Below are 18,396 nucleotides of genomic sequence, written 5' to 3' on the forward strand. Positions count from 1 at the left end.
GGGAGTGTTGGTGATCCAGTCCGGGGTCTATCGGCATGGCGGGAGTGTTGGTGGTCCGGTCTTGGGTCTATCGGCATGGCAGGAGTGTTGGTGGTCCGGTCCTGGGTCTATCGGCACGGCGGGAGTGTTGGTGATCCAGTCCTGGGTCTATCGGCACGGCGGGAGTGTTGGTGGTCCAGTCCGGGGTCTAGCGGCACGGCGGGAGTGTTGGTGATCCAGTCCGGGGTCTATCGGCATGGCGGGAGTGTTGGTGGTCCGGTCTTGGGTCTATCGGCATGGCAGGAGTGTTGGTGGTCCGGTCCTGGGTCTATCGGCACGGCGGGAGTGTTGGTGGTCCAGTCCTGGGTGTAACGGCACGGCGGGAGTGTTGGTGGTCCAGTCCTGGGTCTATCGGCACGGCGGGAGTGTTGGTGATCCAGTCCGGGGTCTAGCGGCACGGCGGGAGTGTTGGTGATCCAGTCCGGGGTCTATCGGCATGGCGGGAGTGTTGGTGGTCCGGTCTTGGGTCTATCGGCATGGCAGGAGTGTTGGTGGTCCGGTCCTGGGTCTATCGGCACGGCGGGAGTGTTGGTGATCCAGTCCTGGGTCTATCGGCACGGCGGGAGTGTTGGTGGTCCAGTCCTGGGTGTAACGGCACGGCGGGAGTGTTGGTGGTCCAGTCCTGGGTCTATCGGCACGGCGGGAATGTTGGTGATCCAGTCCGGGGTCTATCGGCACGGCGGGAGTGTTGGTGGTCCAGTACTGGGTCTATCGGCACGGCGGGAGTGTTGGTGGTTCAGTCCTGGGTCTATCTCGGTATGGCCGGGAGTGTTGGTGGTCCAGTCCTGGGTCTATCGACATGGCCGGGAGTGTTGGTGGTCCAGTCCTGGGTCTATCGGCACGGCGGGAATGTTGGTGATCCAGTCCGGGGTCTATCGGCACGCCGGGAGTGTTGGTGGTCCAGTCCTGGGTCTATCGGCACGGCGGGAGTGTTGGTGATCCAGTCCTGGGTCTATCGGCACGCCGGGAGTGTTGGTGGTCCAGTCCTGGGTCTATCGGCACGGCGGGAGTGTTGGTGGTCCAGTCCTGGGTCTACCGGCACGGCGGGAGTGTTGCTGGTCCAGTCCGGAGTCTATCGGCACGGCGGGAGTGTTGGTGATCCAGTCCGGGGTCTATCGGCACGGCGGGAGTGTTGGTGGTCCCGGTCCTGGGTCTACCGGCACGGCGGGAGTGTTGCTGGTCCAGTCCGGGGTCTATCGGCACGGCGGGAGTGTTGGTGGTCCAGTCCGGGGTCTGTCGGCACGGCGGGAGTGTTGGTGATCCAGTCCGGGGTCTATCGGCACGGCGGGAGTGTTGGCGATCCAGTCCGGGGTCTATCGGCACGGCGGGAGTGTTGGTGGTCCGGTCCGGGGTCTATCGGCATGGCGGGAGTGTTGGTGGTCCGGTCCTGGGTCTATCGGCACGGCGGGAGTGTTGGTGGTCCAGTCCTAGGTCTATCGGCACGGCGGGAGTGTTGGTGGTCCAGTCCTGGGTCTATCGGCACGGCGGGAGTGTTGGTGGTCCAGTCCTAGGTCTATCGGCACGGCGGGAGTGTTGGTGGTCCAGTCCTAGGTCTATCGGCACGGCGGGAGTGTTGGTGATCCAGTCCGGGGTCTATCGGCACGGCGGGAGTGTTGGTGGTCCGGCCCTGGGTCTGTCGGCACGGCGGGAGTGTTGGTGGTCCAGTCCTGGGTCTACCGGCACGGCGGCAGTGTTGCTGGTCCAGTCCTGGGTCTATCGGCACGGCGGGAGTGTTGGTGATCCAGTCCGGGGTCTATCGGCACGGCGGGAGTGTCGGTGGTCCAGTCCGGGGTCTATCGGCACGGCGGGAGTGTTGGTGGTCCGGTCCTGGGTCCGTGCCAATGCTGCCCTTTGTTGTGCTGACAGCTCCCTCCAGTTGAGTTCGACCTGCGCCCTAATAAGGAAGAACCTGCCACATGAACATCTCGGGAGGGGCCGCTCCAGCAGGAGGGAAGTCGGTTTGACCCCAGGGAGAGGGGCTGCACTGGGTGAGCAGCGGCTCACTCCTGGTTCCGGTGGATCTGCCTGATCCCTGGTGGCAGTAACCGCACTGCCTGCTGCGATACTGGGAACCGGAAGGTCCCAGGCTCAACGCCAGGTCTGTGCTGAGCTGGCTGATCTGGGCACTGCAATTGTCCTCAGTGCCCCTGCGCTAGCGAGCTGGTCACTACATCGTGATCACCACCTGCTGACCCCGTGGGAAAGTGCATGTGTGCCGCCGCAGACCGGGAACAGAGGGCTGGCTGTGATCCCTCAGTGGTTGAATAGTCTGTCGCCACGTACTGTCTGGACTCTGGTGACTGGGTTATTGCCCGCAGCAGGAAGGGCCCAGCTGGTGAGTGGGTTATTGCCCACAGAGCAGGAGGGGCCCAGCTGGTGAGTGGGTTATTGCCCGCAGAGCAGGAGAGGCCCAGCTGGTGAGTGGGTTATTGCCCGCAGCAGGAGGGGCCCAGCTGGTGAGTGGGTTATTGCCCGCAGAGCAGGAGAGGCCCAGTTGGTGAGTGGGTTATTGCCCGCAGAGCAGGAGAGGCCCAGCTGGTGAGTGGGTTATTGCCCGCAGAGCAGGAAGGGCCCAGCTGGTGAGTGGGTTATTGCCCGCAGAGCAGGAGGGGCCCAGCTGGTGAGTGGGTTATTGCCCGCAGAGCAGGAAGGGCCCAGCTGGTGAGTGGATTATTGCCCGCAGAGCAGGAGGGGCCCAGCTGGTGAGTGGGTTATTGCCCGCAGAGCAGGAAGGGCCCAGCTGGTGAGTGGGTTATTGCCCGCAGAGCAGGAGGGGCCCAGCTGGTGAGTGGGTTATTGCCCGCAGAGCAGGAAGGGCCCAGCTGGTGAGTGGGTTATTGCCCGCAGAGCAGGAAGGGCCCAGCTGGTGAGTGGGTTATTGCCCGCAGAGCAGGAGGGGCCCAGCTGGTGAGTGGGTTATTGCCCGCAGAGCAGGAGGGGCCCAGCTGGTGAGTGGGTTATTGCCCGCAGAGCAGGAGGGGCCCAGCTGGTGAGTGGGTTATTGCCCGCAGAGCAGGAAGGGCCCAGCTGGTGAGTGGGTTATTGTCCGCAGAGCAGGAGAGGCCCAGCTGGTGAGTGGGTTATTGCCCGCAGAGCAGGAAGGGCCCAGCTGGTGAGTGGGTTATTGCCCGCAGAGCAGGAGGGGCCCAGCTGGTGAGTGGGTTATTGCCCGCAGAGCAGGAGAGGCCCAGCTGGTGAGTGGGTTATTGCCCGCAGAGCAGGAGGGGCCCAGCTGGTGAGTGGGTTATTGCCCGCAGAGCAGGAGGGGCCCAGCTGGTGAGTGGATTATTGCCCGCAGAGCAGGAGGGGCCCAGCTGGTGAGTGGGTTATTGTCCGCAGAGCAGGAGGGGCCCAGCTGGTGAGTGGGTTATTGCCCGCAGCAGGAAGGGCCCAGCTGGTGAGTGGGTTATTGTCCGCAGAGCAGGAGGGGCCCAGCTGGTGAGTGGGTTATTGCCCGCAGAGCAGGAGGGGCCCAGCTGGTGAGTGGGCTATTGCCCGCAGAGCAGGAAGGGCCCAGCTGGTGAGTGGGTTATTGCCCGCAGAGCAGGAGGGGCCCAGCTGGTGAGTGGGTTACTGCCCGCAGAGCAGGAGGGGCCCAGCTGGTGAGTGGGTTATTGCCCGCAGAGCAGGAGAGGCCCAGCTGGTGAGTGGGTTATTGCCCGCAGCAGGAGGGGCCCAGCTGGTGAGTGGGTTATTGCCCGCAGAGCAGGAGAGGCCCAGTTGGTGAGTGGGTTATTGCCCGCAGAGCAGGAGAGGCCCAGCTGGTGAGTGGGTTATTGCCCGCAGAGCAGGAAGGGCCCAGCTGGTGAGTGGGTTATTGCCCGCAGAGCAGGAGGGGCCCAGCTGGTGAGTGGGTTATTGCCCGCAGAGCAGGAAGGGCCCAGCTGGTGAGTGGATTATTGCCCGCAGAGCAGGAGGGGCCCAGCTGGTGAGTGGGTTATTGCCCGCAGAGCAGGAAGGGCCCAGCTGGTGAGTGGGTTATTGCCCGCAGAGCAGGAGGGGCCCAGCTGGTGAGTGGGTTATTGCCCGCAGAGCAGGAGGGGCCCAGCTGGTGAGTGGGTTATTGCCCGCAGAGCAGGAAGGGCCCAGCTGGTGAGTGGGTTATTGCCCGCAGAGCAGGAAGGGCCCAGCTGGTGAGTGGGTTATTGCCCGCAGAGCAGGAGGGGCCCAGCTGGTGAGTGGGTTATTGCCCGCAGAGCAGGAGGGGCCCAGCTGGTGAGTGGGTTATTGCCCGCAGAGCAGGAAGGGCCCAGCTGGTGAGTGGGTTATTGCCCGCAGAGCAGGAAGGGCCCAGCTGGTGAGTGGGTTATTGCCCGCAGAGCAGGAGGGGCCCAGCTGGTGAGTGGGTTATTGCCCGCAGAGCAGGAAGGGCCCAGCTGGTGAGTGGGTTATTGCCCGCAGAGCAGGAGGGGCCCAGCTGGTGAGTGGGTTATTGCCCGCAGAGCAGGAGGGGCCCAGCTGGTGAGTGGGTTATTGCCCGCAGAGCAGGAGAGGCCCAGCTGGTGAGTGGGTTATTGTCCGCAGAGCAGGAGGGGCCCAGCTGGTGAGTGGGTTATTGTCCGCAGAGCAGGAGGGGCCCAGCTGGTGAGTGGGTTATTGCCCGCAGCAGGAAGGGCCCAGCTGGTGAGTGGGTTATTGCCCGCAGAGCAGGAAGGGTCCAGCTGGTGAGTGGGTTATTGCCCGCAGAGCAGGAGGGGCCCAGCTGGTGAGTGGGTTATTGCCCGCAGAGCAGGAGGGGCCCAGCTGGTGAGTGGGTTATTGCCCGCAGAGCAGGAGGGGCCCAGCTGGTGAGTGGGTTATTGCCCGCAGAGCAGGAAGGGCCCAGCTGGTGAGTGGGTTATTGCCCGCAGAGCAGGAGGGGCCCAGCTGGTGAGTGGGTTATTGCCCGCAGAGCAGGAAGGGCCCAGCTGGTGAGTGGGTTATTGCCCGCAGAGCAGGAAGGGCCCAGCTGGTGAGTGGGTTATTGCCCGCAGAGCAGGAGGGGCCCAGCTGGTGAGTGGGTTATTGCCCGCAGAGCAGGAAGGGCCCAGCTGGTGAGTGGGTTATTGCCCGCAGAGCAGGAAGGGCCCAGCTGGTGAGTGGGTTATTGCCCGCAGAGCAGGAAGGGCCCAGCTGGTGAGTGGGTTATTGCCCGCAGAGCAGGAAGGGCCCAGCTGGTGAGTGGGTTATTGCCCGCAGAGCAGGAAGGGCCCAGCTGGTGAATGGGTTATTGCCCGCAGCAGGAAGGGCCCAGCTGGTGAGTGGGTTATTGCCCGCAGAGCAGGAGAGGCCCAGCTGGTGAGTGGGTTATTGCCCGCAGAGCAGGAGGGGCCCAGCTGGTGAGTGGGTTATTGCCCGCAGAGCAGGAGAGGCCCAGCTGGTGAGTGGGTTATTGCCCGCAGAGCAGGAGGGGCCCAGCTGGTGAGTGGGTTATTGCCCGCAGAGCAGGAAGGGCCCAGCTGGTGAGTGGGTTATTGCCCGCAGAGCAGGAGGGGCCCAGCTGGTGAGTGGGTTATTGCCCGCAGAGCAGGAAGGGCCCAGCTGGTGAGTGGGTTATTGCCCGCAGAGCAGGAGAGGCCCAGGCTCCATCTTGCGCTCAGCTGCAGAGCTCCCACGAACGGTTATTTACACAGTCGAGAGCGAAGTGACCTTTGGCAGTAACGGAAGTGTTGTGCTTGTGCAGCTGAACATTCACGTGGGGAACATCTCGCTGGTGGATCAGTTTGAATGGGACATGTCCGAGAGGGAGAACTCGCCCGAGAAGTTTGCTCTGAAGCTGTGCTCCGAGTTGGGCCTTGGAGGGGAGTTCGTCACCACCATCGCTTACAGCATCAGAGGCCAGCTGAGCTGGCATCAGCGCACATATGCTTTCAGGTAGGCCAGCTCTCCTAAGAACATAAGAAATCAGAGCAGGAGTAGGCCATACAGCCCCTCGAGCCTGCTCAGCCATTCAATAAGATCATGGCTGATCATCGTCCGATCTCCATATCCCTTGATTCCCCTAGAGTCCAAAAATCTATCGATCTCAACCTTGAATATACTCAAAGACTCAGCATCCACAGCCCTCTGGGGCAGAGAATTCCAAAGATTCACAACCCTCTGAGTGAAGAAGTTCCTCCTCATCTCGGTCTTAAATGGCCGACCCCTTATCCTGAGACTCTGCCCCCTAGTCTTAGACACTCCAGCCAGGGGGAAACAACCTCTCAGCATCTACCCTGTCAATCCCCCTCAGAATCTTGTATGTTTCAATGAGATCACCTCTCATTCTTCCAAACTCCAGAGAGTATCGGCCCATTCTACACAATCTCTCCTCATAGGACAGCCCTCTCATCCCAGGAATCAATCTAGTGAACCTTCGTTGCACCGCCTCCAAGGCAAGTATATCCTTCCTCAGATAAGGAGACCAAAACTGTGCCCAGTACTCCAGGTGTGGTCTCACCAAGGCCCTGTACAATTGTAACAAGACTTCCTTACTCTTATACTCCAACCCCCTTGCAATAAAGGCCAACATGCCATTTGCCTTCCTTATTGCTTGCTGTACCTGCATGCTCGCTTTCTGTGTTTCTTGCACGAGGACACACAAATCTCTCTGAACACCAACATTTGAAAGTTTCTTACCATTTAAAAATATTCTGTTTTTCTATTCTTCCTACCAAAGTGAATAACCTCACATTTCCCTACATTATACTCCATCTGCCACCTTACTGCCCACTCACTCAGTCTATCTCTATCCCTTTGCACTCTTTGTGTTCTCCTCACAGCTTACTGTCCCACCTAGCTTTGTATCATCAGCAAACTTGGATACATTACACTCGGTCCCTTCATCTAGGTCATTAATATAGATTGTAAATAGCCGAGGCCCCAGCACCGATCCTAGTTACAGCCTGCCAACCTGAAAAGACCCGTTTATCCCTACTCTCTCTTTTCTGTCCGTTAGCCAATCCTCTATCTATGCTACTATATTACGTCCAACCCTTATCTTGTGTAATAACCTTTTATGTGGCACCTTATCGAAAGCCTTTTGGAAATCCAAATATACTACATCCACTGGTTCCCCTTTATCTACCCTGCTTGTTACATCCTCAAAAAACTCTAATAAATTTGTCAAACACGATTTCCCTTTGATAAAACCATGTTGACTCTGCCTAATCATGTTATGATTTTCTAAGTGCCCTGTTACCACTTCCTTAACAATGGATTCCAGCATTTTCCCGACGACTGAGGTCAGGCTAACTGGCCTGTAGTTCCCTGTTTTTTCTCTCTCTCCTTTCTTGAATAGCGGTGTTACATTTGCTACCTTCCAATCCGCTGGGACCGTTCTAGACTCGAGGGAATTTTGGAAGATCACAACCAATGCATCCACTATCTCTTCAGCCACCTCTTTTAGAACCCTAGGATGTAGGCCGTCAGGTCCAGGGGATTTGTCGGCTATTAGTCCCATGAGTTTCTCAAGTACTTTTTCTCTACTAATATTAATTACGTTAAGTTCCTCACTCTCATTAGGCCCTTGGTTCCCCACCATTTTTGGTATGATTTTTGTGTCTACTGTGAAGACAGATACGAAATATTTGTTTAACGTTTCTGCCATTTCCTTATTCCCCATAATTTCTCCTGTCTCAGCCTCTAAGGGACCAACATTTACTTTTGCTACTCTCTTCCCTTTTCCATACTTGTAGAAGCTCTTACAATCTGATTTTATATTTCTTGCTAGTTTTCTCTTTTCTTCCTTTTTATCAATTTTTTGGTCACCCTTTGCTGGTTTCTGAAACTCGCCCAATCCTCAGGCTTACTATTATTCTTCACAACATTATAAGCTTCTTCTTTCAATCTAATGCTATCCTTAACTTCTTTAGTTAGCCACGGATGGATCACTTTTCCCGTGGAGTTTTTGTTGCTCAATGGAATGTATTTTTGTTGAGAATGATGAAATATTTCTTTAAATGCTAGCCACTGCTTATCCACCGCCATACCTTTTCATCTATTTTTCCAATCTACCTTAGCCAACTCGCCCATCATACCCCATGTAATTGGCTTTATTTAAGTTTAAGTTTCGGACTTGGACAAGTCACTCTCGAACTTAATGTGAAATTCTATCATATTATGATCACTTTGCCCCAGAGGATCCTTTACTATAAGATTACTAATTAACCCTGTCTCATTACACAATACAAGATCTAAAATAGCCTGTTCCCTGGTTGGTTCCATGACGTATTGTTCTAGGAAACTGTCCCGAATGCATTCCATGAACTCTTCCTCCGGACTGCCTTTGCCAATTTGATTTGTCCAGTCAATATGAAGATTAAAGTCCCCACGATTATTGCATTACCTTTGTTGCAAGCTGCTACGATTTCTTGATTAATACTCTGTCCAACGGTACAGTTACTGTTCGGGGGCCTACTCTCACCACTGTTTTCTGCCCCTTGTTATTCCTTATCTCCACCCATACTGATTCTACTTCCTGACCTTCTGAGCCGAGATTCTTTCTCTCTACTGTCCTTATGTCATCCTTTATTATCAGGGCTACCCCACCCCCTCCTTTTCCATTCTGCCTGTCTTTTCGAAACGTCAAGTACCCTGGAACATTTAGTTCCCAACCTTGGTCACCTTGCAACCCCGTCTCTATCTATTAGATCAAACCCATTTATCTCTATTTGTGCCACTAGTTCATCTATCTTGTTACGAATGCTGGCAAAGGGTGGCACATTTTGATTGCCTTTTGTACTTGTCTGCTAGCTTTTAGTGATTTCTGTACATGGAACCTTAATTCTCTCTGCACCTTCACAGTTCCTAGTTTCTCATCATTTAGAAAATACTCTGATCTATCTATCTTGGGTGCAAAGCGGATGACCTCACACTTCCTCACATTGAACTCCAGGTACAGCAAGCAATTAGAAAAGCAAATGGTATGTTGGCCTTTATTACAAGAGGATTTGAGAATAAGAGTAAAGACGTCTTACTGCAATTATATAGGGCCCTGGTGAGACCACACCTGGAGTATTGTGTACAGTTTTGGTCTCCTTACCTAAGGAAGGATATACTTGCCATAGAGGGAGTGCAACGAAGGTTCACCAGACTGGTTCCTGGGATGGGGGGATTGTCCTATGAGGACAGATTGAGTAGACTAGGCCTATATTCTCTAGAGTTTAGAAGAATGAGAGGTGATCTTATTGAAACATACAAAATTCTTACAAGGCTTGACAGGGTAGATGCAGGAGGATGTTTCCCCTGGCTGGGGAGTCTAGAACCAGGGGTCACAGTCTCAGGATAAGGGGTCGGCCATTTAGGACTGAGATGAGGAGAAATTTCTTCACACAGAGGGTGGTGAATCTTTTAAATTCTCTACCCCAGGGGACTGTGGAGGCTCAGTCATTGAGTATATTCAACGATAGATTGGGGATATTAAGGGAATCGAGGGATATGGGGATCAGGCAGGAAAGTGGAGTTGAGGTAGAGGATCAGCCATGATCTTATTGAATGGGGGAGCAGGCTCGAGGGGCTGAATGGCCGACTCCTGCTCCTATTTCTTATGTTCTTATCTGCCACAGTTTTGCTCATTCACTTAATCTATCAATGTCCCTTTGTAACTTTCAGCTCCCATTTACTCTACTTACTGTGCCACTGGTTATTGCTTCATCGACGTCATTGATAAATATAGTGAAAAGCTGAGGCCCCAGTACAGATCCTGGGAAATACCCGCTAGTCACATCCTGCCAGTTGGACATACCCCTTATCCCTAGTCTCTGTCTCCTACCTTCTAACCAATTTCCTACCCATGTCATTAATAAGAACATAAGAACATAAGAAATAGGAGCAGGAGTAGGCCATACGGCCCCTCGGGTCTGCTCCTCCATTCAATAGGATCATGGCTGATCTGAATCTAGACTCACGTCCACTTCCCTGCCCTCTCCCCGTAACCCCTAATTCCTTTATCTGCTAGGACAATGTCTATCTCCATTTTAAATTTATTTAATGTTGCAGCTTCCACAGCTCTCTGGGGTAGCAAATTCCATAGATTTACTACCCTCTGAGTGAAGAAGTTTCTCCTCATCTCAGTTTTGAAAGGGCAGCCCCTTATTCTAAGATTATGCCCCCTAGTTCTAGTCTCACCCATCAGTGGAAACATCCTCACCGCATCCACCCGATCAAGCCCCCTCACAATCTTATATGTTTCGATAAGATCGCCTCTCATTCTTCTGAACTCCAATGAGTAGAGTCCCAACCTATTCAACCTTTCCTCATACGTCAACCCCCTCATCTCTGGAATCAACCGAGTGAACCTTCTCTGAACCGCCACAGAATCACAGAAACCACACAGTGCAGATAGAGGCCATTTCGGCCCATCGAGCCTGCACCGACACATATCCCACCCGATCCCCGTAACCCCACGTATTTAATCCCCCTAACACTAAGGGTCAATTTATCATAGCCAATCAACCTAACCCGCACATCTTTGGACTGTGGGAGGAAACCGGAGCACCCGGAGAAAACCCACGCAAACACGGGGAGAATGTGCAAACTCCACACAGACAGTCACCCGAGGCCGGATTCGAACCCGGGTCCCTGGCGCTGTGAGGCAACAGTGCCTCAAGAGCAAGTATATCTTTTCTTAAATATGGAAACCAAATATGGAAACCAAAACTGCACGCAGTATTCCAGGTGTGGCCTCACCAATACCCTGTATAACTGCAGCAAGACTTCCCTGTTTTTATACTCCATCCCCCTTGCAATAAAAGCCAAGATTCCATTGGCCTTCCTGATCACCTGCTGCACCTGCATACTAACTTTTGTGTTTCATGTACCAGGACCCCCAGATCCCTTTGTACTGTAGCACTTTGCAGTTTCTCTCCATTTAGATAATAACTTGCTCTTTGATTTTTTTCTGCCAAAGTGCATAACCTCACACTTTCCAACATTATATTCCATCTGCCAAATTTCTGCCCACTCACTTAGCCTGTCTATGTCCTTTTGCAGGTTTTTTATGTCCTCCTCACTCACTGCTTTCCCTCCCATCTTTGTATCATCGGCAAACTTGGATATGTTGCACTCGGTCCCTTCACAGAATCACAGAAACCCCACAATGCAGATAGAGGCCATTTCAGCCCATCGAGCCTGCACCGACACATATCCCACCCGATCCCCGTAACCCCTACACCAACACATATCCCACCCTATCCCCGTAACCCCACGTATTTAATCCCCCTAACACTAAGGGTCAATTTATCATAGCCAATCAACCTGACCCGCACATCTTTGGACTGTGGGAGGAAACCGGAGCACCCGGAGGAAACCCACGCAAACACGGGGAGAATGTGCAAACTCCACACAGATAGTCACCCGAGGCCGGATTCGAACCCGGGTCCCTGGCGCTGTGAGGCAACAGTGCTAACCACTATGCCACCGTGCTTCCTCCAAATCGTTAATATAGATTGTAAAGAGTTGGGGTCCCAGCACTGATCCCTGTGGGACACCACTAGTTCCTGATTGCCAGCCCGAGAACGAACCATTTATCCCAACTCTTTGTTTTCTGTTAGATAGCCAATCTTCCACCCATGCCAGTATATTACCCCCAATCCCGTGATTTTTTATCTTGATCAGTAATCTTTTGTGTGGAACCTTGTCAAATGCCTTTTGGAAGTCCAAATACACTACATCCACTGGTTCCCCTTTATCCACCCTGTATGTTACATCCTCAAAGAATTCAAGCAAATTTGTCAAACATGACTTCCCCTTCGTAAAACCATGCTGACTCTGTCCTACTAAATTATGTTCATCCAAATGCTCTGATACTGTTTCCTTAATAATGGACTCCAACATTTTGCCAACCACAGATGTTAGGCTAACTGGTCTATAGTTTCCAACTTTTTGTCTACTTCCCTTCTTAAATAAGGGTGTTACATTAGCAGTTTTCCAATCTGCCGGGACCTTTCCTGAGTCCAGGGAATTCTGGAAAATAATCACCAATGCATCCACAATCCCTACCGCTACTTCTCTCAAGACCCTAGGATGTAGGCCATCAGGTCCGGGGGATTTATTCGCCTTAAGTCCCATTATTTTACTGAGTATCATCTCTTTAGTGATTTTAATCGTGTTTAGCTCCTCCCCCCCCCCCCCCCCCCCCAATTGCCCCCTGTTTGTCCAGTGTTGTGATATTTTTAGTGTCCTCTACTGTAAAGACTGATACAAAATATTTGTTCAGCGTCTTTGCCATCTCCATGTTCCCCACCACTAGTTTCCCGGTCCCATCCTCTAAGGGACCAACGTTCACTTTAGCCACCCTTTTTCTTTTTATATAGCTGTAGAAACTCTTGCTATCTGTTTTTATATTTTTTGCTAGTTTACTTTCATAATCTATCTTCCCTTTCTTAATTAATCTTTTAGTTATTGTTTGCTGGCTTTTAAATGCTTCCCAATCTTCTATCCTCCCACTAGATTTGGCTAATTTATATGCCCTTGTTTTCAGTCGAATACTATCCTTTATTACTTTACTAAGCCACGGATGGCTGTCTTTTCTTTTACTCCCCTTTTTCCTCAGTGGAATATATTTATCTTGAAAGATGTGAAATATCTCCTTGAATGTAGACCACTGCTCTTGTACCGTCTTACACTTTAATCTGTTTTCCCAGTCCATTTTAGTCAATTCTACTCTCATACCTTCATAGTCTCCTTTATTTAAGCTTAGTACGCTGGTTTGAGATCCAACTCTCTCACCCTCAAACTGAATTTGGAATTCAACCATATTATGGTCACTCATTCCAAGGGGATCTTTTACTAGGACATTTTTTATTAATCCTGTCTCATTACACAGGACCAGATCTAAGATTGCCTGCCCCCTGGTTGGTTCAGTTACATACTGCTCAAGGAACCCGTCCCTAATACACTCTATGAACTCGTCCTCAATGCTGCCATGCCCAATTTGATTAGTCCAGTCAATATGAAAGTTAAAATCCCCCATGATTATAGCTGTTCCCTTATTACAAGCCCCAACTATTTCCTGATTTGTACTCGACCAACAGAGTTGCAACTGTTAGGAGGCCTATAGACTACGCCCACTAGTGACTTTTTCCCGTTATTATTCCTTATCTCCACCCAAACTGTTTCACTATCCTGATCCTTTGACCCAATATCATTTCTGACTATTGCAGTGATTCCATCCTTGATTAACATAGCAACCCCACCTCCCTTTCCTTCCTGTCTGTCCTTCCTAATTGTCAAATACCCTTGTATGTTTAGTTCCCAGTCATGATTATCTTGCAGCCATGTTTCCGTAATGGCCACCAGATCATACCCATGTGTAGTTATTTGCACCGTCAACTCGTCAATTTTGTTACGAATGCTGCGTGCATTCAGATAAAGAACTTTCAAATATGTTTTCTGACAATTTATTCCTGCTTTTACCCCTTTTACTACTTTACCTTTATCATTATACATTCTGTCCCTTCCTGACATGCTCTGGTTTTTAATTCCCCCACTGCTACCTTGCTCTATTGCCTTCTCCGCTGTCATTTTTATTTTTCGCTCTCTTAAAACCTCCCCCCCCACTAATTAGTTTAAAGCCCTCTCTACAGCCCTAGTTATTCGATTCGCCAGGATTCTAGTCCCAGCACTGGCCAAGTGAAGTTCGTCCCAACGGAACAGCTCTCTCCTGTCCCAGTACTGATGCCAGTGTCCCAGGAAGCAAAACCCATTTCTCCCACACCAGTCTTTGAGCCACGCATTTAACTCTCTAATTTTATTTACCCTAGCCAAATTTGCACGTGGCTCAGGTAGTAATCCAGAGATTATTACCCTTGGTTGCCTCTCCCTCACCGTTTCCCATTATCCCGCTCAGGGAATCACTGGAGCCCTTGCTTGTTTGCCAGATTCTTCCCCATCTTCCTGCAGGCATTGGGTCCTGGCTGGGAAACAGCATCACTGAGTGGCACCAGCCCAGTGACCATGCCTGAGCCTGGACTGCAAGTGTTGACTTCTTATCGCATTTACCTGCAGGCTGTGAAGGAGCCATGAGCCCTGGCTACTGTGAAGGGGTCTTACATAAGAACATAAGAAATAGGAGCAGGAGTCGGCCCCTCGAGCCTGCTCCGCCATTCAATAAGATCATGGCTGATCTTCTACCTCATCTCCACCTTCCAGCACTATCCCCATATCCCTTGATATCCAAAAATCTATTGATCTCAGCCTTGAATATACTCAACGACTGAGCCTCCACAGCCCTCTGGGGTGGAGAATTCCAAAGATTCACAACCCTCTGAAGAAATTTCTCCTCATCTCAGTCCTAAATGGTTGACCCCTTATTCTGAGACTGTGACCCCTGGTTCTAGACTCCCCAGCTAGAGGAAACATCCTCCCAGCATCTACCTTGCCAAGCCCCTTAAGAATGTTTCAATGAGATCACCTCTCATTCTTCTAAACTCTAGGGCATATAGGCCCATTCTACTCATAGGACAATTCCCTCATCCCAGGAATCAGTCTTTGTTGCACTCCTCTAAGGCAAGTATATCCTTCGTTAGGTAAGATCAAAACTGACTAAGGCCCTATATAATTGCAGTAAGACTTCTTTACTCTTATACCCCAATCCTTTTGCAATAAAGGCTAACATGCCATTTACCTTCCTAATTGCTTGCTGTACCTGCATGTTAACTTTCAGTGATTCGTGTACAAGGACACCCAGGTCCCTCTGAATACCAACATTGCCCAGTCTCTCATCTTTTAGAAAAATATTCTGCTTTCCTATTTTTCCTATCAAAGTGGATAATTTCACATTTCTCCACATTGTACTCCAAATGCCATCATCTTGCCCAATCACTTAGTCTATCTATATCCCTTTGCAGCCTCTTTGCATCCTCCTCACAGCTTACTTTTCCACCTAGCTTTGTATCGTCAGCAAACTTGGATACATTACACTCGGTCCCCTCATCTAAGTCATCGATATAGATTGTAAATAGCTGAGGCCCAAGCACTGATCCTTACCATACCCCACTAGTTACAGCCTGCCAACCCGAAAATGACCCGTTTATTCCTACTCTGTTTTCTGTCCATTAACCAATCTTCAATCCCCATGAGCCCTAATTTTGTGTAATAACCTCTTGTGTGACACTTTATCAAATGCTTTTTGAAAATCCAAATATACTACATCCACTGGTTCCCCCTTATCTACCCTGCTAGTTACACCTTCAAAAAACTCTTTTCAACAGATTTGTCAAGCATGATTTCTCTTTCATAAATCCGTGTTGATTCTGCCCAATCATATTATGATTTTCTAAGTGCCCTGTTACCATGTCCCTAATAATAGATCCTAGCATTTTCCCTACTACTGATGTCAGGCTAACTGGCCTGTAGTTCCGTTTTCTCTCTCCCTCCTTTCTTGAATAGCGGGGTTACATTTTCTACCTTCCAATCTGTGGGGACCGTTCTGGAATCTATGAAATTCTGGAAGATCAAAACCAAAGCATCCACTATCTCTGCAGCCACCTCTTTTAAAACCTTTGACTTTGGACCCTCCTGTCCCAGCGGGGGGAACTGACTGTTGCCAGGTGGTGTTTCATGGGCCGGTTGTTCAGTGGGTTTTTGACACTCCCTGCACTCCCAGCAGGAATCACTGAACTGCACCCAACGTCATGAATGAAGCCTGGTTCAAATCCCCTCCATAACCCAGAGAAAGCAATGAGACAGCACAGGCCGGGGATGCAGCCTGGGCCTTGTCTGCTGTGTGTGGGGCTCTGTACCACACCGGGTGACCTCAGTTAACTCAGCACAGGCCGGGGATGCAGCCTGGGCCTTGCTTGCTGTGTGTGGGGCTCTGTACCACAGCGGGTGAGCTCAGTTAACTTAGCACAGGCCGGGGATGGAAGCGGAGATCTTTGTCAGTGTCCTGGGTCACACTCTCCCACAGCCAACACCACTAAAAACAGATCAACTGGTCATTCATCTCAAGGTTGTATATGGAATCCTGCTGTGCACAAAATGGCTGCTGCATTCGCCTACATGAGTCTGGTCAGCGCTTTGGACTCTGACCAGACTCCCCAGACAGTGCACCGAGCCGGGAGTTGGGGTGGGGGCTCCCCGGACAGTGCACCGAGTCGGGGGGCGCACCCCGGACAGTGCACCGAGCCGGGGGTGGGGGCTCCCCGGACAGTGCACCGAGCCGGGAGTCGGGGGGGCTCCCCGGACAGTGCACTGAGCTGGGAGTCGGGGGCGGGGGGGGCTCCCTGGACAGTGCACTGAGCTGGGGGGGGGGCGCTCCCGCTGAGGACGGGGTGAGGGGGGGGGGCTCCCGCTGAGGGGGGGGGGGGCTGGTCTGGTGTTTTTCTGTAGTGAGCGATTGTAATCTCTGTTTCTCATTCCCGCACTGTGACAGTGAGAACCCTCTCCCCACAGTGGAGATCGCGATCCGGAACACAGGGGACGCTGACCAGTGGTGCCCCCTACTGGAGACGCTGACTGATGCCGAGATGGAGAAGAAGATCAGAGATCAAGACAGAAACACGAGGTATGTCCATCTCACTGGGGTCACCGAACCCAACATAGGCTCAGATATAGTACGCTGTCCCTCTCTTTCCCCCCCCCCCCCCCCCCCCGCCTCTTTTGGAGCGTTTGCACTTTTGGAACTGTTTAACTACCCTTTTGCCTTTCAGTGTGACTCACTGAGATGTACGGTACATCATTCTTACAGGTACAGCATGTGTTAGATACAGAGTAAAGCTCCCTCTACACTGTCCCATCAAACACTCCCAGGGCAGATACAGCACAGGGTTAGTTACAGAGTAAAGCTCCCTCTACACTGTCCCATCAAACACTCCCAGGGCAGGTACAGTATGGGTTAGATACAGAGTAAAGCTCCCTCTGCACTGTCCCATCAAACACTCCCAGGGCAGGTACAGCACAGGTCAGATACAGAGTAAAGCTCCCTCTACACTGCCCCATCAAACACTCCCAGGGCAGATACAGCACAGGTCAGATACAGAGTAAAGCTCCCTCTACACTGTCCCATCAAACACTCCCAGGGCAGGTACAGTATGGGTTAGATACAGAGTAAAGCTCCCTCTACACTGTCCCATCAAACACTCCCAGGGCAGGTACAGCACAGGTCAGATACAGAGTAAAGCTCCCTCTACACTGTCCCATCAAACACTCCCAGGGCAGGTACAGCACAGGTCAGATACAGAGTAAAGCTCCCTCTGCACTGTTAGAAAGAAAGACTGTTAGAAAGAAATATAGCGACTTTCACTGCTTCAGGACACCCCAAAACAATTCAAAGTCATTGAATTACTTTTGAAGTGTAGTCACTGTGATAATGTAGTGGCAGCCAATTTGCGCACATCAAGCTCCCACAAACAGCACTGTTGATAATGACCAGATAATCCCATAATCTGTAGGATCTTTTATGCCCACCTGAGAGGGCTGACGGGGCTTCGGTTGAAAGTCTTATCCAAAAGACAGCACCTCCAACAGTTCAGTGCTCCCTCAGTACTGCCCCCCAACAGTGCGGCGCTCCCTCAGTACTGCCCCCCCGACAGTGCAGCACTCCCTCAGTACTGCTCCTCCAACAGTGCAGTGCTCCCTCAGTTCTGCCCCCCGACAGTGCGGCGCTCCTTCAGTACTGACCCTCCGACAGTGCAGCGCTCCCTCAGTAATGCCCCTCCGACAGTGCAGCACTCCCTCAGTACTGCCCCTCTGACAGTGCAGCGCTCCCTCAGTACTGCCCCTCTGACAGTGCGGCGCTCCCTCAGTACTGCCCCCTCCGACAGTGCGGCGCTCCCTCAGTACTGCCCCCTCCGACAGCGCGGCGCTCCCTCAGTACTGCCCCCTCCGACAGTGCGGCGCTCCCTCAGTACTGCCCCTCCGACAGTGCAGCACTCCCTCAGTACTGCCCCCTGCGACAGTGCGGTACTCCCTCAGTACTGCCCCTCCGACAGTGTGGCGCTCCCTCAGTACTGCCCCTCCCACAGTGCGGCGCTCCCTCAGTACTGCCCCCTCCCACAGTGTGGCGCTCCCTCAGTACTGCCCCTCCCACAGTGTGGCGATCCCTCAGTACTGCCCCTCCCACAGTGCGGCGCTCCCTCAGTACTGCCCCTCCGACAGTGCGGCATTCCCTTAGTACTGCCCGGGAGTGTCACTCGCCATCTAGTGACTCCTACTGGAGTCTAGATATGTGTGAGAACAGGATTGGGTTTTAGCTAAACCCTGGTGATAGTGCAGCCAAGCATAGGGGCGATGGTGAACCGTATGTTGTGGTGCGAATGTGGAACTTGCTACCATGTGGAGTAGGTGAGGTGTAGAGCATAGATGTATTTAAGTGGAAGCTAGATAAGTACATGAGGGAGAAAGGAATAGAGTGATATGTTGATAGGGTGAGTGGGAGGAGGCTCTTGTGCAGCATAA

General features: G+C 52.2%; 1 protein-coding gene across 2 annotated transcripts in view; it reads left to right on the top strand.

Moving 5' to 3' along the window:
- Nucleotides 1–18,396, top strand: part of LOC147104955 (SWI/SNF-related matrix-associated actin-dependent regulator of chromatin subfamily B member 1-A) — a 39,672-nt gene that overhangs the window by 20,637 nt on the left and 639 nt on the right. For both annotated transcript variants that reach the window (XM_085962108.1, XM_085962109.1), the window contains exons 7-8: nucleotides 5,702–5,892; nucleotides 16,373–16,504. In XM_085962108.1, coding sequence (XP_085818234.1) covers nucleotides 5,702–5,892; nucleotides 16,373–16,504 — 323 coding nt within the window. The remainder of the gene's footprint in view (nucleotides 1–5,701; nucleotides 5,893–16,372; nucleotides 16,505–18,396) is intronic.

This window comes from Somniosus microcephalus, chromosome 19 (genome assembly GCF_052327205.1).
Source record: "Somniosus microcephalus isolate GS21.2 chromosome 19, FLI_Smic_1.0, whole genome shotgun sequence".
Lineage (NCBI taxonomy): Eukaryota > Metazoa > Chordata > Chondrichthyes > Squaliformes > Somniosidae > Somniosus > Somniosus microcephalus.